This window comes from Nycticebus coucang, chromosome 24 (genome assembly GCF_027406575.1).
Source record: "Nycticebus coucang isolate mNycCou1 chromosome 24, mNycCou1.pri, whole genome shotgun sequence".
Taxonomy (NCBI): Eukaryota; Metazoa; Chordata; class Mammalia; order Primates; family Lorisidae; genus Nycticebus; species Nycticebus coucang.
In genome coordinates this window covers 23,527,664-23,547,124 of record NC_069803.1, presented here as the reverse complement: position 1 = coordinate 23,547,124, position 19,461 = coordinate 23,527,664, and the positions used below count along the sequence as shown (strand labels likewise).

The following is a 19,461-nucleotide window of genomic DNA, read 5'->3' as shown; positions in this document are numbered from 1 at the left end:
CTAATTCTGAGTGCCCCAAAAGTGTGGAGCAGGTGGCCTCACTCCACAGGAGCCTAGAAGGCGTGTTAGCGTGCTCTGAAGATGGACTCAGAAAGTGTGCAGGTGCAGATGAAGTCACTGCTGATGACTCTGTCACCGATCATTTGCAGATGTGCCCAATGAAGGTACATCCTTGTAAGCACTACCCTCCTCAGTGGAGATGTTAGTCGCCACTATATACCATGCCCTGCTCTGAGACTGGACATACAGTGTGATAGCAGTGTGGTCATTTCTGTAGGGGATGCTAGGTTCACAGCACCTGTGACATGAGGGGGGACTCAGACTTGGGAGGGGGGGTATGGACCCTTTCCCAGAGGAACACAGATGTAAGCACACTACAGACAGTGTTTGGTCACCAGAGAGAAGAAAATCTTAGCAGCCAGAGACACACCGCTCCTTTCCTTTCCTGAGACAGGGCCTCTAAAAACCAACATTGTGCCTCCTGGCTGGGGTGACCTTGCCCGCAGGAATAGCCAACAAGGTGGAATCTTCCTGCCATGTGTGATTTCCATCCAACCCTCAGAAAGACCCAGTACATCCCACATAATGCTCTTGACTGTGTCATGAACTTGGTCAGATCCGGGCCACATCCAGCATAGGACCGGCATGCTGGAAGAGCTCCCTGTGTGCTTATTTTTAACACACTGTCATGTGAGTTGTATTTAACCCACACTAGTTTTGAGCCCAGGGCCTCCTGAAACACACAGAACTGGCGGGTCTGCAGAAAGGGCCACAGGCATGAGTTCCAGTATGCTGTGGACTCTTCACTTCAGACAGATTGAAACTGAATGGGTTGAAACACTTCAGCCTAAGAAAGCAAAGGTGGAGAGAGCTGGGCCAGGCCATGTACCTGATCATACCACAGAGGGGTCACCCTCTCAGCACAAATCAGCCTTGTCTTTTCCTGGGGCTCTGGCTCCAGGAGGTGAGTGATTAACATGGGGCTGCCCTGGTTGTCTTACCATGGGGGCAGGCCAGCTCTTCTGTGGTCTGGTATGGGGATCCAAAGAGTTTAGACAACCCCCCCCAAGTGTTATTACTATATTATTTCAGTCTGCCTCAACCACAGATGGGGAGGGGTTACCCGGCAGAAATTTATTCCCTCACATTTCTGGAGGCTGAAAACCCAAGGTCAAGGTGGTGGCAAAGTTGGTTTCTCCCAAGGCCTCTCTCCCAGCCTTGCAGATGCCAGCCGCCTTCCCACCGTGTCCTTACACGGTGTCCCTCTGTGCATGCATATCCCTGGTGTCTCTTCCTCTTCATATGAGGACACCCAGATTGGATTAGATTAGTCTCCCCCTCCCCCCATCTGATCTTATTTGACCTGGATTACCTCTTCAAAGGCCTGGGCTCCAATTATAGTGGCATCAGCGTTGGGCTTCAATTTATAAATCGTCGATCACTCACTAGCTGATACTAGAAAATTCCCTAATTAATGTCCTCAGTCTTCGTGCTCTTCTGAAAATAGGAGGTGAGAGAGATGATTCATAGGTTCCCTCCCTGCCCTGGTCATTAGGAGATGGGCTTTTCTCTTCAGTGGGCCGTGAAGGCGGCAGACTTTGGCGGCATGAGCAAAGCCTCATTTCCTTCATCACAGGGAGACACTTGCCAAGGCAGGGGCCTGGGAATGGCAGGTGGGTTTGTGGGTGAATTGATCAATCCAGGGCCACACCCTTGCTGCCTGGCAGGAAGCCCAGGGCCTCCTGTGGAATATAAGCTCGAAAAGCCTCTGTACCCTCTGTGTCCGCCTCTGTCGCACACCCTCCAAAAATAGGTGCAGCCTGGCCGTCCTCTGGCTAGAGGTGTTCTGTTTTCTCTGTTCGTGCTCAGAAAAATTGAGCGGCCCACACACTTCACTTCTGTCCTTAAAACCCCACATAGCTGCCTCCAAGGACCAAAGGAACAGGAAAAGGGAAGTGCTGAGCTATATTAGGAGAGGGGGAAGAGTTAGGCCAGGGTCTTCCAGCCAGACCCCTCAGGACTCCACTGTCACAGGTGAGGTCAGACCACCTTTGTCAGCAAACTGGGTGATTTCCATGTTGAGCCCCTGGGATGGTGGGCGATGTCTTGTGCTGAGTCTGACCCTCACAGCCACCCACTCCGTGCACTCCAGTCTTACCCCCATCCCCACCATGCATGAAGTGCCCTGATGCCTTCCAGAGAGTGGAAACGTGTGCCCTGTCACAGAAGCCACTTCAGGCCTTCAGGCCTTGGAGAACCCCAGCAATATCTTGGGGCCTTGAGAAGTGTCCTTGGTGACCACGGTTTCCTGGCCCTGGAGTCATTATAGCAGCCAGAGCATCTGGGACTTGCCTTGGCTTTAGAACCCAGGACAAGGACACTGCCCCATGGCCACCCAACTCAGGGGAGGGCCACACAGGTGGCAACACACAAGGGGAGAGAGCCCTGGAGACAGGAGCTGTCACACAAACTTAGCCACCACAAGAACAGGGTCCTTAAGGGTCCTCCACCCTCTTCTAACATTGACCTGGGATAACAAAGGGAAGTCAGTTTCTTAAGAAAGAAGCAGGGATGGGAGCCATCTGTACAGAATCTGAAAACAGTCATAAACCCAGTTAAAAGTCATTTTACTTTTTATCATCACTGTACCTGGGCATTCTAAACATGAGTGACAGCTGTGCCTACTGAAAGAGCCCACACCCTTGGCCTTCACTTCCCTGTATACACCCTGATGTAAGGGCCTTCAGCACCCCAGGGATGGGGGAGAAAGCCATGCCAGGGGCAGGGGAGAGAATCTCCAAGGCTTCGATTCAGGCTTCTGAAAACCAGTGCCCAGGTTGTTAGAGGGCTTATCCCAAGGCTTGGACACTAGGCCTACTGTCCCTGTCACCATGTCTGTCCTGGACACACAGTTTCACCTGGGCCACAACCAGAAGACTTGGAGGGCCTGAGGAGTAGGGGCAGATGTGAGTCAGAGGCTGGCAGATGCTCCTTGCCAATGCAGCAGCCTTCGAGAGGTAACCAGAGATGTTTTTCACAATAGACAGTAAACGCTTCAGAAAGCCTAGGCCAGGACCCAGGGTCTGGCCCTCCAGTGGGAGCCTTCTGTCCTCCATCCTGACTGCGGACCCTCAACTTGGCCGTGGTGCTGCTGAGGTATTAATGCCTCAAGGTGCTGCAGATTCCTGGGGAAGCGTGCCTTATCCTGAAGGAATTAGTCACTAGATGTCTAAAGGGAAGCAGGGTTCGCTGTTTGGATTAAGGGCTATATTTTCAGAACTCTTCCCCAAACTCCAGACCTCCCTGTTTGAGCTCGTATCAGTTGATCTGTGCATTCATTCCCTGAGATTGATTATTCACTCATTCCAGAAATACCTGTGGTGTACTTAACATTTGTGAAATGCAGTCTTAGGTACTGATTGCCCTGTAAACCAGGCAAAGACAGCTCTGCCCTTCGGAGCTTCTATTCTAGAAGGGGGGCAGATGTTAAACTACTTGCAAATTAGCATAACTAGAGTTGCTATAAATGGGAGGAGGAGACTCGGAGCAGTGGAGTGTGCAGCTGGGCGCTGACCCCGCTCGGAGGGAGGTCGCATTGGTGTGGAATCTGAAAGAGGAATGAGGAGCAACCAGGCAAATGGGCGCCTGTGAAATGTGGCACTTAACGTGTGACACAGCTGAGAAAGTCAGGCAGCCACGGAAACTGGCCTCCCTCCAGGAGGTCTTGGAGGTCAGAGAATAAGGATGAGGGGGGACATGGAGTAAAGCTGGAAGGGGCCACAGCAGTGGGAAGCCACGCACGTGTCTAGGTGGGAAGATGGCATGATCAGGTGTCTCTGAATCATGACCCCAGCCTCTGAGTAGAGAATGGGTAGATGACAGCAAGAGGCAGCCAGAGAGAGGAGGCCTGGCCCAGGCCGGAGGTGAGGGAGTGTGGGGAGGACCGGGAGGAAGAAGATGGGTGGAGAGGGATGAAATCCACAGACAAAGCTTTTGGCAGAATGTGGGGGTGTCAAGGATCAGTCCTGCATTTCTGGCTTGAATAACAATAGATTTAGGATCCCAGCAAATTGTGGCCAGCAGGCCAAACCCATCCCTAGGCCTGTTTTTGTAAATAAAATTGTGTTGGAATGTAGCCATTCCTAGTCATTTAGGAAGAGAGGGAAAAGATGACAAGTTCAGATTGGGGGCCTCCTGCAAGTGGCAATGTCAGGCAGCTGGCTGGGAAGGCTCAGGTGAGAGCAGGAGCCGGACCTAGCCAGGCAGGGGCTGTGGCAAGGAGAAAGGGCCCAGGGAACTGTGACACTTACAAGCCCTCCAGGACACCTCCAGGTGCCTGGGAGGAAGAGAAGCCCCACTATGAGGCTCCTGGGGAGCAGCATCAGATGCCTCTGCCTGGTGTTAGGTGGGGGTCAGCAGGCCCACCAGCTGCTGAGGCCTGTAGGAGTTCGGGAAGCCCAGGGTGGGGACCTGGCTGAAGAGCAGGATGGCCTCACTGCTGTCACACAGGCCTCTTGCAGATGCTGCTGACTCTGAGCATGTCCTGGTCACAACTGCCTGCCGTGGGGTTGGAGAAATTGGGAAATATGGTGGGGAAGCTCCCCTCTGTCCCCCTTGGTGGCCATTCCTTCCTCTCTGTCCACAGCTGCGCCTGAATGGAGGCCGCAATCCCTATGAGGGCAGGGTAGAGGTGCTGGTGGAGAGGAACGGGTCTCTCGTCTGGGGGACGGTGTGCGGTGAGAACTGGGGCATCGTGGAGGCCATGGTGGTCTGCCGGCAGTTGGGCCTGGGGTTCGCCAGCAACGCCTTCCAGGTGAGAAACCCCATCTGCAGACCAGCCCCTGCCCCGACGGCCCCCCTGTGGCCTGATATGCCCACCTACAGTCAGTATCCTCTGCCCTGAACCTCTTGCAGCCACACAAGAGGTGTGGGACAAAGGGCCCTAGACCTGGTGCCAGGAAACCTCCCCCTCCCCACAGCTCTGCCCCTTACAGCTCTTAAGCCCTTGAGTGGGTCACTCTCTGCCCCTGGCCACTGTTTCCTGGCTATACAACAAGGGGCTGGACTCTGTTTCTGGGTCAGCTCTTGCTCTGCATGCTGGGGTTCACCTGAACTGATGGCTGGTCCTGGGGGGTCCCAGTGAGCCTTTTGCAGTGGTAACCCCCCTTAGGCCAACTCCCAGCCCCCCAAATGCCCTTAGGTTGCTCCTTTGGAAGCTGCTTTGGCCCAAACATTTCCCAGCTGATGTCCGAGCTTCATGCATTCTCCCATCGATACACTAGTAGGTCCCCAAGCCTTGCCCAGAGCCCTTGTCACATCAGCTGCACCCTCCTCCCACTGGCCCCTTCTCCAAAGAGACGACTCAGCCAGAGCAGCTTCCCACTTCCCTCCCCATGACAGGCAGCGGGAATAGGAGGTTCAGCATCCATTTCTCGCTATGCTTCTAACACTGGCTCCATAATGGTCTGTGGCAAAGTGGCCACTCTTCTGTGCCTCAGTTGTCCTCCCTGGGACATAGAATGAATAATCCCAAGACCTCAGTATCCTGGCTGTAAACATTTTCATTAAGCAGTTTACAGAACAGAAAGTCCTTTGAGACTCTCGCTTTCTTAACTCTGTCTCCAGCTCTCATTTCCAAGTGGCCCTTCTTGGGCCCTAAGAAAGAAAGGAGTTTCTTAGAGAAGAGGAGAACATCCATCATCCTAACCCAGGGAGAGCCTGTCTCCCACCGCTGGCTGGGACCTGCATGGCTGTGACAGATGCTGAGTCCCACGCAGCTGCCCTGGTCCCTCTCCTGTGGCTCCTTGCTCCAGCACCCAGGAGGGATGGGCCTCTGATACAGCTGCCCATGCCTTCTGGGAGCTTAGACTCCCAGGGCAATGTGTGTTTTGCTAATACTCTTCACGACGAGCCAGGGCACGGAAACTGGCAGTTCTCCAAGGAGAGTGGAAAAACTGCCACGTTTCAGCAGAGCTGCTGTTCAGCTCTTTTTGTTTCCTATCTGCTCATTCCTAAGACACCTAGGCCTCAGCTGGGGTCATGAAACAGATCTGGGCCTGACATCAGTCCCAAACCTGCCACAAGCCCTGTCTCTTCTCAAGGCCCCAGTTTTCCCATCCCAAGAATGAGGGGGTTGTGGGTCAGGTTCTCTAGAGAAACAGAACCAGTAGAACGTGTGTGTGTGTGTGTGTGTGTGTGTGTGTGTGTGTGTGTGTGTGTGTGTGTGTGTGTGTGTGTGTGTGTGTGTGTGTGTGTGTGTGTGTGTGTGTGTGTGTGTGTGTGTGTGTGTGTGTGTGTGTGTGTGTGTGTGTGTGTGTGTGTAGAGAAAGGAGCTTACTTTAAGGATTTGGTTCTCATGATTACAGAATCTGGCAAGTCTGGAATCTGCAGGGTACAGCACCCAGCCCAGAGACCCAGGGAAGAGCTAATGTCACACTCGAGTGTGAAGCAGTCAGAATTCCCTCTTCCTTAGGAGACCTCTGTCTTTTTACCCCTTGAGATCTTCAGCTGATTGCATAAGCCCGCTCACACAGGGTAATCTGCTTCACTCAGAGTCTACTGATTTAAATGTTAATCTCATCTAAAAACTACTTCACAGAAACATCTAGAATAGTATTTGACCAAACATCTGGGTACTATGGCCTTATCAAGTAGACACAGAAAATTAACCATCACAGGAGGATTTGATGTGACACTTCCAAGGGCCTTCCTGTCTTGATGGTCCCTCTCTCTGAAGATCCTAGGAAGACTTCCTAATCTGCCTCAGACTTCAAGACCAAGAGACCTTAGGAACACAGGCACCTGTGTTCCTGTCTCAGCTCTGTGCCTGACTGTCCCCTTTTCTTTTTCTCTCCTGGGAACTTGTCTGAACAATGAGAATATATCCTAACAGCATTTTAAAGCCCCATAGAACAATGGGGCCCAATAAATCTCAGCATCATAAACCTGAGGTCTCCTCAGCCTGTTCTATTAATTGCTTTTTAACCTAGGGAAAATTCTAGATCCAGAAGTTAGTCTTTATGACATATCTAATTATTGGCATTTGCCAATTCCCATCAATTTATCTTTGTCTTCCTGAAGGAAGAAGGATTCTGAGATCACGTTAGGGCTTAAAGGAGAGAGTGGTGTGATTGATTAATAATGTCTGCCCTGGCTGTGGTGGAGAGAGTGGGCAAGTGAGTTGCAGGCACCTGCCATTCCTGACACCCAGCATTGCACAGGTGTTTCTCTGTAACCTTAGCTCTTCACTCTCCCAAGGGAGAGAATGACAGAACCCAAGTACTAGGGTCAGGAGACCTGGAGCCTCACCTCCTCTGCCAGCAAATCACTATGTGGCTTGGGTGAATGGCTCTCTGTGCCTCTGCTGTCTCCATCTGTAAAATAAGATCATAAAGCTTTGAGATAGAATATGAGAAAGTGAAAATCAAGGTTATGCAGCGGCCATTTCTTTTGTTGATGCATGCAGGAGACCTGGTATTGGCACGGAGACATCTTCGCCAACAAAGTGGTCATGAGTGGAGTGAAGTGCTCGGGCACGGAGCTGTCCCTGGCACACTGCCGCCACGACGGGGAGGACGTGGCCTGCCCCCAGGGCGGGGTGCAGTACGGGGCAGGAGTCGCCTGCTCAGAAAGTGAGAGCTCCTGGAGGATGGTTGTCCCCCCTGGTTGTACTCCAGCTGCAGAGCCTTGCCTATGATGTGATGGAGGAGAGGGACACAGGAGGGAGGGATTTGGGAGTCTGGTAGCTGTGGGTTCAGGTCACAGGGCCACTGTGGACTATTCCAGTGACCTCGGGCAGATCTCTGGCAGAGAGTTCCTTGTTCATTCAGATCACCACATCCCATTCCTCACTCCTGTTGAGCTAGGAGAAGGCCAGGCTCCCCAGGGAGAGCACAGCCCATGCTCAACTTAGAGCCTGTTGGGTGCCAACAGCTAATAAGAGACTCACACAACACCTCCATAAAAATAGGTGTGCCCAGAACCCTCCGGACTGACAAGTGCTACATCCTAGCGTACCCTCCCAAGGAGACACCTGTCTGCACTCAGCCTCTTGATTCCTGTCTTCTGTTCTCTACCCTCCATCCCATCTGCCAGCCCCTTTTGCTACCATTCAGTTCCACACCCAGTTCTAGAGGGCGCCAGTGAGCTCAGTGTTCACTGAGAGCCTCAAGTTTGTGTCAAGAACAGGAGGCAGAGCCCCTGCAGGTCCTGGTGAACTTGAAGGAAGCAAGGCTCACAGACTACATTTGCTTGACAAATTTACAAGCATCTTGTCAAAAGAAGATAGCAGGTTCTTGTAAATAATTCATGTATGACACTTTTTTTAATTGATGTGAACTTACTAGAAACATGATGAAAGCTCATTTCTGAGGGGACACCGACAGTTAATCCATTTGCAAAGACACCGAGCTTCCTAATCCAGTTGTTTAGTTAACATAGATTGTTGCCATCCATCATTCTTTTAACACCTGCTCTGTGCAGTGCAGCACTAATTGAGTAAATTAAGCTTTTTGTAAAAGACAGGCACCTGGGGACATCAGAGAATGGGTAGAAACTGGAAAAGCAAATCGAGAAGGCAATCTGGAAATACACATGAGAGCTTCAAAGACAGGAACCCTTTCTCCTTGCAGTTTCACTTCTAGAATTATATTAAAGTGATATACGCAGATTTACTACAGAATGTTTATCACAGCTTTTAACGGAAAAACTCAAACCAGCCAATGTATCTAAAAATATGAGATAGATAGGGTTTTGAATTAAATATTACGTGGCCATGAAATGAATGGTTGCAATGAATATAAATTAACATGGAAATATGTTAAGAGACATTTTAAAGGGAAGAGTATTAGCAGGCGGGAAATCTCCATGTAATATTATACATATTGGGAAATACATCATTCCCAGAAGAATCAGACCAGAGTTTTAGCAGCGTGTCCTGTCTGTGTAGTATAGCCACATCGTTTTTTGTCATTTTTTGCTTTTTATTATGGAAACATGAAGCCATTTGAAAGTGGAGGGACTAATACAATAAACCCTCACGTGCTAATCACCCAGATTGAACACTTGTCAATATCCTGCTCATGTTCCCTGATAACCAAAGGGCATCAAAGAGAATCTTAGCAGAGAGCAGGAATAATTGGGGATCTTCTTGAACAAGGCTGATAACCTTGGGGAGTCCTTGTGTCCATTCCACAAGGCGGTGGCAGGCAGGGGTTGGGGGTTTGTCCTGCTCAGGAGTCAGACCCCTTGGAGAGGGGTCTCTTGTCTTCATGACCTCTGTGTCCTCCTCCCCAGCCGCCCCTGACCTGGTCCTCAATGCTGAGACCGTGCAGCAGACCACCTACCTGGAGGACCGGCCCATGTTCATGCTGCAGTGCGCCATGGAGGAGAACTGTCTCTCGGCCTCGGCCGTGAGCACCGACCGCACCACGGGCTACCGCCGCCTCCTGCGCTTCTCCTCCCAGATCCACAACAATGGCCAGTCTGACTTCCGGCCCAAGAACGGCCGCCATGCATGGATCTGGCACGACTGCCACAGGTGGGTGCTCCCCTCCCTCCCTGTCCGGTGCCTGCGCCCCTTCTTTGACCATCCGTCTGTGGTTTCCAAGCGCTCAGGGCAAGCCTGCACTCTGCACGGTCGGACCCCGAGCTCTTCTACCCTGTTTCCCCGAAAATAAGACATCCTCCGAAAATAAGACCTACTCACAAGAAAGATAAGACGTCCCCTGAAAATAAGACCTAGCACGTCTTTGGGAGCACACCTTAATATAAGACACTGTCTTATTTTCGGGGAACCAGGGTAGAAGTAAAGCTCACATGTCAGTGTATACTTTTAATACCCCTACAAGACGGTGGCTGTGGAGACAAGGGTTCTAGGCCCGGAGGGAGTCACTAGACCTGGTCTCTAAACCCAGCTGAGCCTCCACCTGGCTGCATCATGTCAGAGCAGGCAGGCCACATGACCTGGGAAATGCGTTCCAGCTCTGTTGTCCTGCAGATCTGGTCCCAGGGCTGTGAATGCCGGGCAAGACGGGAGAACTGGGTGAAATCCTCCGGCCTCGCTGGAGCCCACAGAAGCCCCCTTTTTGTCATCCTGCCTTGCTCTTGTTTCTTTATTTTCTTTTTTTGCATTAACTCAAAATCTAATCCAGAACCTGCTGCGCCTGTCAGACCTGAGCGGGGCAGGTGGAGGGAACAGGAGCAGACACTCCCAACAGGGAGGGAGGGAGGGTGGCCTCTGCCACCCGAGGCAGCAGGAAGCCCAGGGAGGGCCTTATCAGTGCCTTCCTGGTGCCCAGTTACCTCCTCTACAAAATGAAGCCTTTGCCCTAGAGCTCTGCTTCTCCAAGTGAGGTTCCCAGGCCAGCAGCATCTGCCACGACCTCAAAGCCTGGGAAACGCTGAACCCCAGGGCCTGTTGCAGACCTATGTGTCAGAAGCTGCATTCAACAGGATTCCCAGGTGATGGTGCACATCAGGGAATGGGGAGCTCTTGTCTAGGTGCTGCTGAGGCTTCCTTTCAGCTCTTTAATGTGGCGATCACTGCTGGGAGGAGAACAGCAAGCCTGTATTGGTCCCCTTTAAGGGCCAGGCTCACCGAGTCCTCATGTTCATAGGTAAGAAAACAGGCTCCGAGTTATGTCTCTTGCCCAAGATGATACAGAGAGGAGAGATCCTAGCTCGGGGCTGTCTGACTGCGAAGCGTGCCCTCTTTCTCTTAGCTCTACTGAATCTTCACCAGAAATCCATCTTCGGTGTTTTTTCATGTCACAACTGATGACCTTATTACATTCAAACCAGTTTGGGGATAGAGTTGTTCAACCCATTTCAAAAAAAAAAAAAAAAGGACTATGAGAGACTTTGAAGGTGCTGATTTTCTTTTAATGGCCTGAACATCTTAATTAGCCAAAGAATTTTTGGTCTCTATATAAAAGCACGCCAGTCTTCTTCAGGGTCTAAGGGAAAGAGGAGCGTTAAAGTTGTGGGAGTAACAGCACCTGGTTTCCTGCAGGGCACATGGGGGTGGAAGGCCTGGGCAGGGCTGGAGAGGCTGATGCGTCTATAAGTGGAAGGTAATTGCATCCCAGTCCTGCCTATGGCAGCCCACCCAGAGATTACATGGCAGGAGTCTCTGTGTGCCATATGCTTACTCTCCAAGGAATCGGTCTCTCTAAGAATAGTCCCTTGGTGACATCCGGGAAGTGTTCTTCTGATCTGGAGCCCTGGAGGCTTGGACTGCCCCTGCTTTTCCTGTGGTCTGTTTTATTTCTTTGCGTACAGATGGTCCAGTCAGTGGTTTGGTGGGGCACAAGAGGAAAGGACATGTTAGCCAGCATATGTCCCTCCCAGCCTCCCCCTCTTAGTCCACAGCTGAGAAACCATGACCATAAGATCCTAATAGGACCCTAAGAGAGGGCCCCTCAGCCTCCAGAACCCCAGGCTGCATAGGAGGTTGGTGAAAGCTGGCCCTTCCTCTTTAAAAAAATGTGGAAGTTTAACGTCCTGTTTCAGCATATTTAAGACACTTGGAAGCCCATCTGTGGAGCAAAACTTGAGAACTCTGGCTCAGATTAGTGTGAATGGGAAAAAATGCCATTTCCAATTTAATTGACACTAGAGCGAGGAACAGAGCCCTGTTCTTTGAAAGCCCTAAGCTGAAGCCCAAAGACTGAGCCCCTGGAAGTTTCCTTGCTAACCAGACACAGAGGAAAATGCCCTCCTTCATACTGTACACTTGGTCGGTGACCTTGATGTGGTGCCACACCTGCTCAGCTGGCACATTATGCCACAGCTTTGTGCGACAGAGAGAGCTGACCATAGATCCATAGCAAGGTCTACAGAAGTTGCTGGGGCCCCAGGAGAGGAGCTAGGAGCTGGAGAAGTAGGAGGTGGGAGTGGGTCAGGGGTGGCTTGCTGCAAAGGGAGAACGGCCCCCCTGGAGGGTCAAAGCCCTCAAAGGCAAGGTGGCCTCTGTGAGCCAATCTGAGGCCTCATCACACCCGTGGGGCTTTGTTCCTGCCGGGGACTGCCTAGCATGGGAATGTGGGGTGTCTTCCAGCAGATTCTCTGAAATGAGGGCAGAAGCATTGCCCCCACTGGGGCAGAGCACCACCAGGACTGTCCATTCCAGAGGTGCCTGGGCATGTGGCTGTCATGGGAAGAGACACGGAGTGCAAACATCTCCTCTACAAAGTGCACTGAAGCTCTGATAGAGAGTTTTATTGGGGCCACCAAGGACCTAGAATAGCAAAGGACATAGCCAAACCTCCCACCTTTATCCCAACTAGCTTCCCCTTTCATCACCGTATTCATTCATCCAGAGTCTCCTCCCCGACAAGGACCTTGACTTAAAACCCTGAGCTCTGGGGTGCGACGGTCGAGGATGTTCTTCTTTTGTCCAGATGAGATACGATGGCCTCCATCATGCATCAGGCTGTTCTCTCTCCTCTGAGAGTTCTGGAAGTCCCTTCCAAGCCTGCGTTTCTCTCTCTCTTGCCCAGGGATCAGGCCCCCCCCAGGCACCTCAAGGCCCTGACACCTCAGCCTGGAAAGAGGAAGTGTCTGCATCGCCAGGGTCGCTCTCCCACTTGCCCTGCTTCTCGCTCCGGGGGTAGTGGCAGGGGCGGGGAGCATTCTAGCCTCCACATCTGTCCAGGCATCTGGGAGGGTGGTGTGGCCCCAGGGGGATGCCACATACACCATCAATTAAAGCAGAGATGCTGGAAACAGACAAATTGGGAGGCTGTGAAACCCGTGGCTCCCTGCTGGCTGTTTGCAGGGGAAAAACTGAAGCCAGGGAAGCCTCTTAAATCAAGTCTGCAGGGAGCCGAGGAGTGGGAAGCCAGGTCAGCCTCACAAGAGCCCGTCTGTGGACTCCGTCTGAATTCTGTTTAGACAACGGGACAGAAACCTGCTTCTCTTCAGTCTTTCCAGTCTGGTAAACATGGTCACATAAGCCCCTCTCTGAGCAACGCAGACATTTTTTAGGCGGTGAGTCAGACCTCATGTCTCATCTCGCTCCTTCAGGAAGCCAAAATAGACTTTTCCAAAGTCATCACTCCAGCTGCCACAGACTGTGTCCTTGTGAATGCTCTCCAGGGGCCCCCAGCTGGGCATCACCTCACCCAGAAACATGAGTGACCAGGGAAGACCGACTTAGCAACTCTTGCCATTATTTTTAGCCCAAGCAACTCAAGAGGAAGGGAAGAAGAGCCTCTAATTTCCTCTCAGAAAACCTACCTTTTTCATTCCCCTCTTCCCTCTGTCCTCCTCCATCCCTACCCAGCGGAGGGAACCTGAGGCCAGCTATGTGAGGCTCAGGAAGTGAGCACCCACCCTTGGCCTGGAGTGACACGGAGGAATAGTGGTGGTGATGACAGGTGCTGGGTACTCACCCGTTACCAGCCTTGTCTTGGGCATTTTACGTCTTGTTCAGTCCCTACCACAGCCCCGAGTATGGGTAAGGTCATCCTTCCCTCTTTGCTGACAGGGCTCAGGTCATGCACAGACAAGTGACCTGCTCCCCGTCCCTGGGCACCTTGTTCCTTAGTTTCCCCATTTTCCAAATGTCCCTGTAATGGCAGAGACAGGCATATAGGAACAGTTGCAGATGCTTGCGGCACACGACTGTGTGTTAGGATGCGGATGGTGAGAACCTGCCTCCTTCAGCCCCGGCCCAGGCAGCGAGGGCCTCAGCCCTGTTTCCCTTGTTTATTCTGAGCCCACTGCATCTTTCCACTTCCCAACATGCTGCCTCTGATCTCAGTTCCTCCCCAGCGGAGAGATGGAAGTCGTTATGTAAACTGTCAGCCCAGGGACTGCTGCCTGGCGCACAAACCCTCCCCCGGCCTTCCCACGCCCCCACAGCTGTCTTCCTTCCCCTCCTTGTTGTATTCGCACAAGACAAGGAGCACAGACTCGCTGCAGCTCACTTCCCAGGGCCCAGGCGAAGCCACAGGCCCCGCCCACCTGGCCTGAAGCCCAGATGTGACTGGGCACATGTGTGTCCCACGCAGGACACAACGCCCTGCTTCTGGGTGCCTGCTCTGCCGCCTCTCCCCTTACCCACTACCCTCCCCTTTTTTGGTCTTTCCCTCCCTACCATATTCCCACTTCCACATGTTTTCAAAAGATATCTCCATGTGATTTTTTTGTTCTATCAGCCTCGAGATAGTGCACCAAACAGGCATGAGCTGTGGGAACCAGCGAGCAATCAGGAGGGTCCCTACTCATTAAAACCAATAGTAGACATGATTGAGCGCAGCATGTACCGGGCGCTCTGCTGATCAACATGACCCCATTTAGCTGATGAGGGGACTGAGGCTTTGCAAGGCCAGTGGGTTGCTGGCCTCCAGAGCCCTTAGATTTTCTCTGAAGCACCGCAGTTCCTGGCTCACTCTACTTTCTTTCTGTGGCCCTGTCCCACGTAACCCCCTGGGACTGACCACCCTTCTGGACCATGCTACGGAGCTATTCCCAAAGCTAGGTTGCCAGCCAGGCCTCTGCCTGCAAACTGACCTTCCAGCCCTCTGTTGCACTTGCAGGCACTACCACAGCATGGAAGTGTTCACCCACTATGACCTGCTGAACCTCAATGGTACCAAGGTGGCAGAAGGCCACAAGGCCAGCTTCTGCTTGGAGGACACGGAATGTGAAGGAGGTATCTTTGGGGGTAGCAGGTGGGGGCTTCTGAGAGACTTGAATGCTCACACCCCCATTGGACCCTGTGTCACCCTGACCACTGCTGCCCTTCTCCACCCTGTGCCTTTGTTTGCACAAATCTCTGGGCCCTTCCATGGCTGCATCTTGGTGCTCCCAAGGCACCTGGAGCCCCCGGAGCTGTGCTGACAGCCACTGATAGGTCCACAGCACTTCCTGAGCAGGATCCAGACCCTTGCACCTGATGTATGTAGCCCTCCCACTCTGGCTGTCACAAACCTTTCTTCCTACGTGTCCCAGAACCAAGTCCCCCAGGTGGCCACACCTGCACTGTGATTGCCCTTGGTACACCTGCCACCCTCGGGCTGTTGGTGGGGAGACACGCCAATCCTTCCCACTCTGCCTGCCATCTTGAGTGCCCCGACGTGGCAGCCTCTTCACAGAAGTGTTTAATTTGTGATTCACGGAACCAACTGCCAAGAGCTGGCACAGGAATAGGTTTGAGCACCTGCTGTGTGCAGACAGCACATAAGGGTCAGAGAGGTAGACGAGACGTGTGCCCGCCCTCCATCTGCCGGGGCTCCAGGGGAGAGAGACAAGACCACCCCCCACATTAAGCTGAATGGTGAATGCCACAGGTGTCCCTAGGCCGAGGAGCTCACAGGCCAGAGCAAACCAGAGTGGTCAGGGAGGGCTTCATGGAGGAAGGGGCTTGGCGCTCAGCCTGAAGGTGGGGGTGATGTGGGTAAGGAATGAGTGGGAGGTTCCACTGAAATGAGAACAGATTGGAAACCCATGCAGTGGGGAGGGGATGCTGAGCCCAGATGGTGGGAACTTGGGGGTGGGAAGAGAGATAACAGCCACAGGCCACATGTGCCTGGTAACAGGACCCCTCTGCCCTGCCTGCAGACATCCAGAAGAGCTATGAGTGTGCCAACTTTGGCGAGCAGGGTATCACCATGGGCTGCTGGGACATGTACCGCCATGACATCGACTGCCAGTGGATCGACATTACTGATGTACCCCCTGGAGAATACCTGTTCCAAGTAAGCCAGGCGGGAAGGGGGCCAGCCCTGCTGGGGGCGGGGAGGGAGGACAGCTGCATGGAGGCCAGGCTGTCTCAAGTACAGGGTGCTACACCCAGAGGTCATCCTAGGCCTTGGGTAACCCAAGTACGTGTGGCCCAAGAAAGAGGGCGCATGCGGGGCCTGTGGGGAACCGGAGATTGCTGAGACACTCGTATTCCATGTAGTTAACACCTGGTGCTTACAAGTCACGACCCAACTGCAGCCAGAATCTGCTCCCCAGACTCCAAGGAGCTCTCGCCTCCCCCTTAGACACCTTCCCCTGCACCCCTTTTCTCCCAGTACCCTTAACCTGCCCTGGTCCCTGCTGTCAGGACTGAAAGCGACCTCATACAGAGCCAGTCTGTATGTACTCCAAGTGTCGGTGACTTCCCTCTTCCCAGAAATATCTGCCTCTTAAAATAGGACCTGCAGAGGGGGCCAGTCTCAATGCAAAGAAATGAATATATAATGGTAGACTGTCAAACACTAGAGACAGCCTGGCCAGGCACTATTTTGTGGAGACTCTGCTCAGGTGGAAGGGCAGCCCTGAGGAGGGCCCAGGGGGCCTTTGCACTTTCCTGCAAATAGCTGTATCCCGTACCCCAATGCCTCCCTTCTGGTGTGCGGCTACCCTCACTCTCTCCCACAACTCCACCCGTCTCGCTCTCCAGCTTGCCCTGTTGGGCAGCAAAGTAGATGACCGGAAATGTGTCATTCTGCCTTGAAAGCATTCCCGAGGGGGCATTCAGCCAGCCCAGGGTCTGGCCCGCAGCCCACTGCCAGCCCTCTGAAGAAACAACACCTGTAGAGAGGTGACCACAAGAGGGGCCTTGAGAGGTTTCCAGGGCAGTTTCAGAGGCTGGAAATCAGACAGCCAGGCACTTTTTACCACCAGCCCAGAACCAGACTTAGGAGAGGCCCAGCCAAAGAGCAGAACGCTCTTTAAAATATGAATATTCGTGGCTACGTGCATGTATGCGGTACAATGCCTGTTGATTTAGCACCAGGCCCTGGGCCTGCAAAGCGGGCACGGACTCAGATAACCTGGCTCAGCCCACTGCTGTACAGAGCCAAGAGAGAGGGACGTGTCCACAGTCAGGCAGCTGGACGAGCGTCCCATCTTCCCACTCCCCTCCTATCTGGGCACTTGGACCCTTCTCTGCCACTCCAGCATCTTCTGGGCCTCTCCCCAGCGCTCCGGAAGAGAGTGACCCCTTGGCAGATGGGTATGTGAGTCATCACTAAGAAGCACAGTGTGGTGCAAGGTCTCCCTCCTCCAGGCCTCGCTCCCTCAGCCTCCCTGAGCTCATCTCTGCCCCAAGGGCTCTGTCAAGACCCACAGACCCCTCTGGCCAGTCCTGCCTTCAGCTTTGGATCCCAGCACCTGTCCTTCCCTGAGGCCACTTGCTCTGGCAGCTGGGCCGGTCTCACAGAGCCCCAGGCTTGGGGTGGAAATGGCCGAAGAGGGCCCAGCATCTTCTCTGCCCTGCTTCTCCCCCAGGTTGTCATTAACCCCAACTACGAGGTTGCGGAATCTGATTACTCCAATAATATCATGAAGTGCAGGAGCCGCTACGATGGCCACCGCATCTGGATGTACAACTGCCACATAGGTAAGGCCTGGGGCTGCCTGGGCCTCTGCCCACCCGCCTGGAAACAGGCCAGAGCTGCTCTATTTTCTCCAGGAACCAGAGGCAGCTTCCTAATTTGGGAAACGAGCTTGGGGAATAGAGCCAGCATCACATTTCCACGCTCCGGAAGGAAGCCATAGACACATCAGGCTTGATGGAGACCGAGTTTTTGCAGCCAGCTCTGACCTGCAGATGGTGGGAGGGTGGTACAGAACTAGGCCGGCCCAGCGCAGACCCCAAAGCTATTTAAGGGCTGGAGCTGAGGCCTCTAACTCATTGTGCATGTGGCCTCCAAAATGTAGGTGTGGCAATTTATGGGTTCTGTGCATCAGGTTTTCCTGTCAAGAACTAGAAGCCAGCCAGCCAGTCACTTCTAGTCTGCAGGTAAAGACAACTTCCCTGGTATGATTTGGGGAACACAAGGAAAAGAGCTTTTTCCTCTGCAGAAGAAGTGACAGACCTCACTCTTGGTGAAAAAAAATTAAAAGTACTGGTGGTGCCTGTAGCTCAAGCGGCTAAGGCACCAGCCACATACACCAGAGCTGACAGGTTCGAATCCAGCCCGGGCCTGCCAAACAATGACAACTGCAACTAAAAAATAGCCAGGCGGTAGTCCCAGCTACTCGGGAGGCTGAGGCAAGAGAATCGCTTAAGCCCAGCAGTTTGAGGTTGCTGTGAGCTGTGACACCATGGTACTCTACCCAGGGCGATAGCTTGAGGCTCTGTCTCAAAAAAGAAAAAAAAAATTAAAAAATAAAATTAAAAGTACCTTATATATTCACTCAGTCACGTGCCTGGCCCTGGAGATGGCCGGCACCTGGTTCCTGTCCCTGTGGGGTTGCATAGAAGTGGCCCCAGCAGATGCCTAGGGCCAACTCTCTGGCTCAAGAGAGGGCCAAGCATCTGATTTACCAACTCTTTCTCCAATTCCTACTCTTCAGGTGGTTCCCTCAGTGAAGAAACAGAAAAAAAGTTTGAGCAATTCAGTGGACTCCTAAATAACCAGCTCTCCCCGCGGTAAAGAAGGCTCTGTGCGCCGGGGCACGGTAGCTTACACCTGGAACCCCAGCACTTTGGGAGGTTGAGGCTGGAGGATTGCTTGAGGCCAGCAGTTCAAGACCAGCCTGAGCATCAGCGAGATCCTGTCTCTACAAAAAAGAAAAAAAAAATAGTTTTTTAATTAGTTGGGCGTTATGGTGCCTGTGGTCCCAGCTGCTTGGGAGGCTGAGGCAGGAGGATTGCTTTAGCCCAGAGCAAGACCTTGTCTCAAAAAAAAAAAAAAACAGAAACCAAACAAACAAACAAAAAAAAAAAAACAACAGAAAAAGCAGCCTCTGTGGTCACCTGTCTTTGGGCTACACATCTAACCTGGGACTTCCCGCAACTAAGTCTGACCTAGTGCCCCACCTGGACCCCCACAACGGCTATGTCCAAGCTCAGGAAGAAGGGGACCTTCTCATGGTTTGCTGGTTGCTACCTGCCCTTTAAGCCCTGGGAAGGCCTCTGGGGTCCATGGCTATCCACAGGCTGTGGGAGCAGCACCAAGAGCCAGCCTTGTCTAAGACCCCAGGCCCACCCACAGGTCATCATCAGCCTGTCCCATCCAAGCCACTGACCTCACCACGAGTAACATGAGCCTGTCCTCAGTTTACATGTGGGAAGACGTGAGCTTATCAACATATATAAAAGATGCTGCCATGCTTTCAGATTAAACGAGCTCAGAGTTGGTGCTTTTCTCTCCATCCCCTCCTATTTTTTTTCAAGGTATTATATTTTCACAGACCTGGAAATACAGCTCAGAAGAAAAACCAGTCCACCTGTGTAAGTGACTCATGTTTCTACTATTCCAATTCTGTTGGTTAATAATTCACCGGTGCTATATCCAGGGTGCTGAGTGACAGGGACGCTCACCAAACATGTGTCATCAGAGACACTTACACATACTTGAATTTGGAATAAAAGATGTATGATATGCGTCTGTGTTTCATTTGAACCACCATGCCCATGCTCTGATTAGCAGAATTTCTGTGTTCAGTCTCCCAAACTGAGCTTCAGATATTGATGGTGTCCTCTCCAGTCCAGCGTGGCCACCGGGGCCTCCTTCA

General features: G+C 52.5%; 1 protein-coding gene across 1 annotated transcript in view; it reads left to right on the top strand.

The window, feature by feature from the left end:
- LOXL2 (lysyl oxidase like 2) overlaps positions 1 to 19,330 on the top strand; it is a 91,564-nt gene extending 72,234 nt beyond the window's left edge. Inside the window, exons 8-14 of the mRNA XM_053578184.1 lie at positions 4,646 to 4,813; positions 7,466 to 7,631; positions 9,295 to 9,538; positions 14,544 to 14,659; positions 15,568 to 15,704; positions 17,227 to 17,338; positions 18,298 to 19,330. Of these exons, the coding sequence (XP_053434159.1) occupies positions 4,646 to 4,813; positions 7,466 to 7,631; positions 9,295 to 9,538; positions 14,544 to 14,659; positions 15,568 to 15,704; positions 17,227 to 17,338; positions 18,298 to 18,377 (1,023 nt within the window). The 3' untranslated portion in view covers positions 18,378 to 19,330. The remainder of the gene's footprint in view (positions 1 to 4,645; positions 4,814 to 7,465; positions 7,632 to 9,294; positions 9,539 to 14,543; positions 14,660 to 15,567; positions 15,705 to 17,226; positions 17,339 to 18,297) is intronic.
- The last annotated feature ends 131 nt before the right edge of the window (positions 19,331 to 19,461 follow it).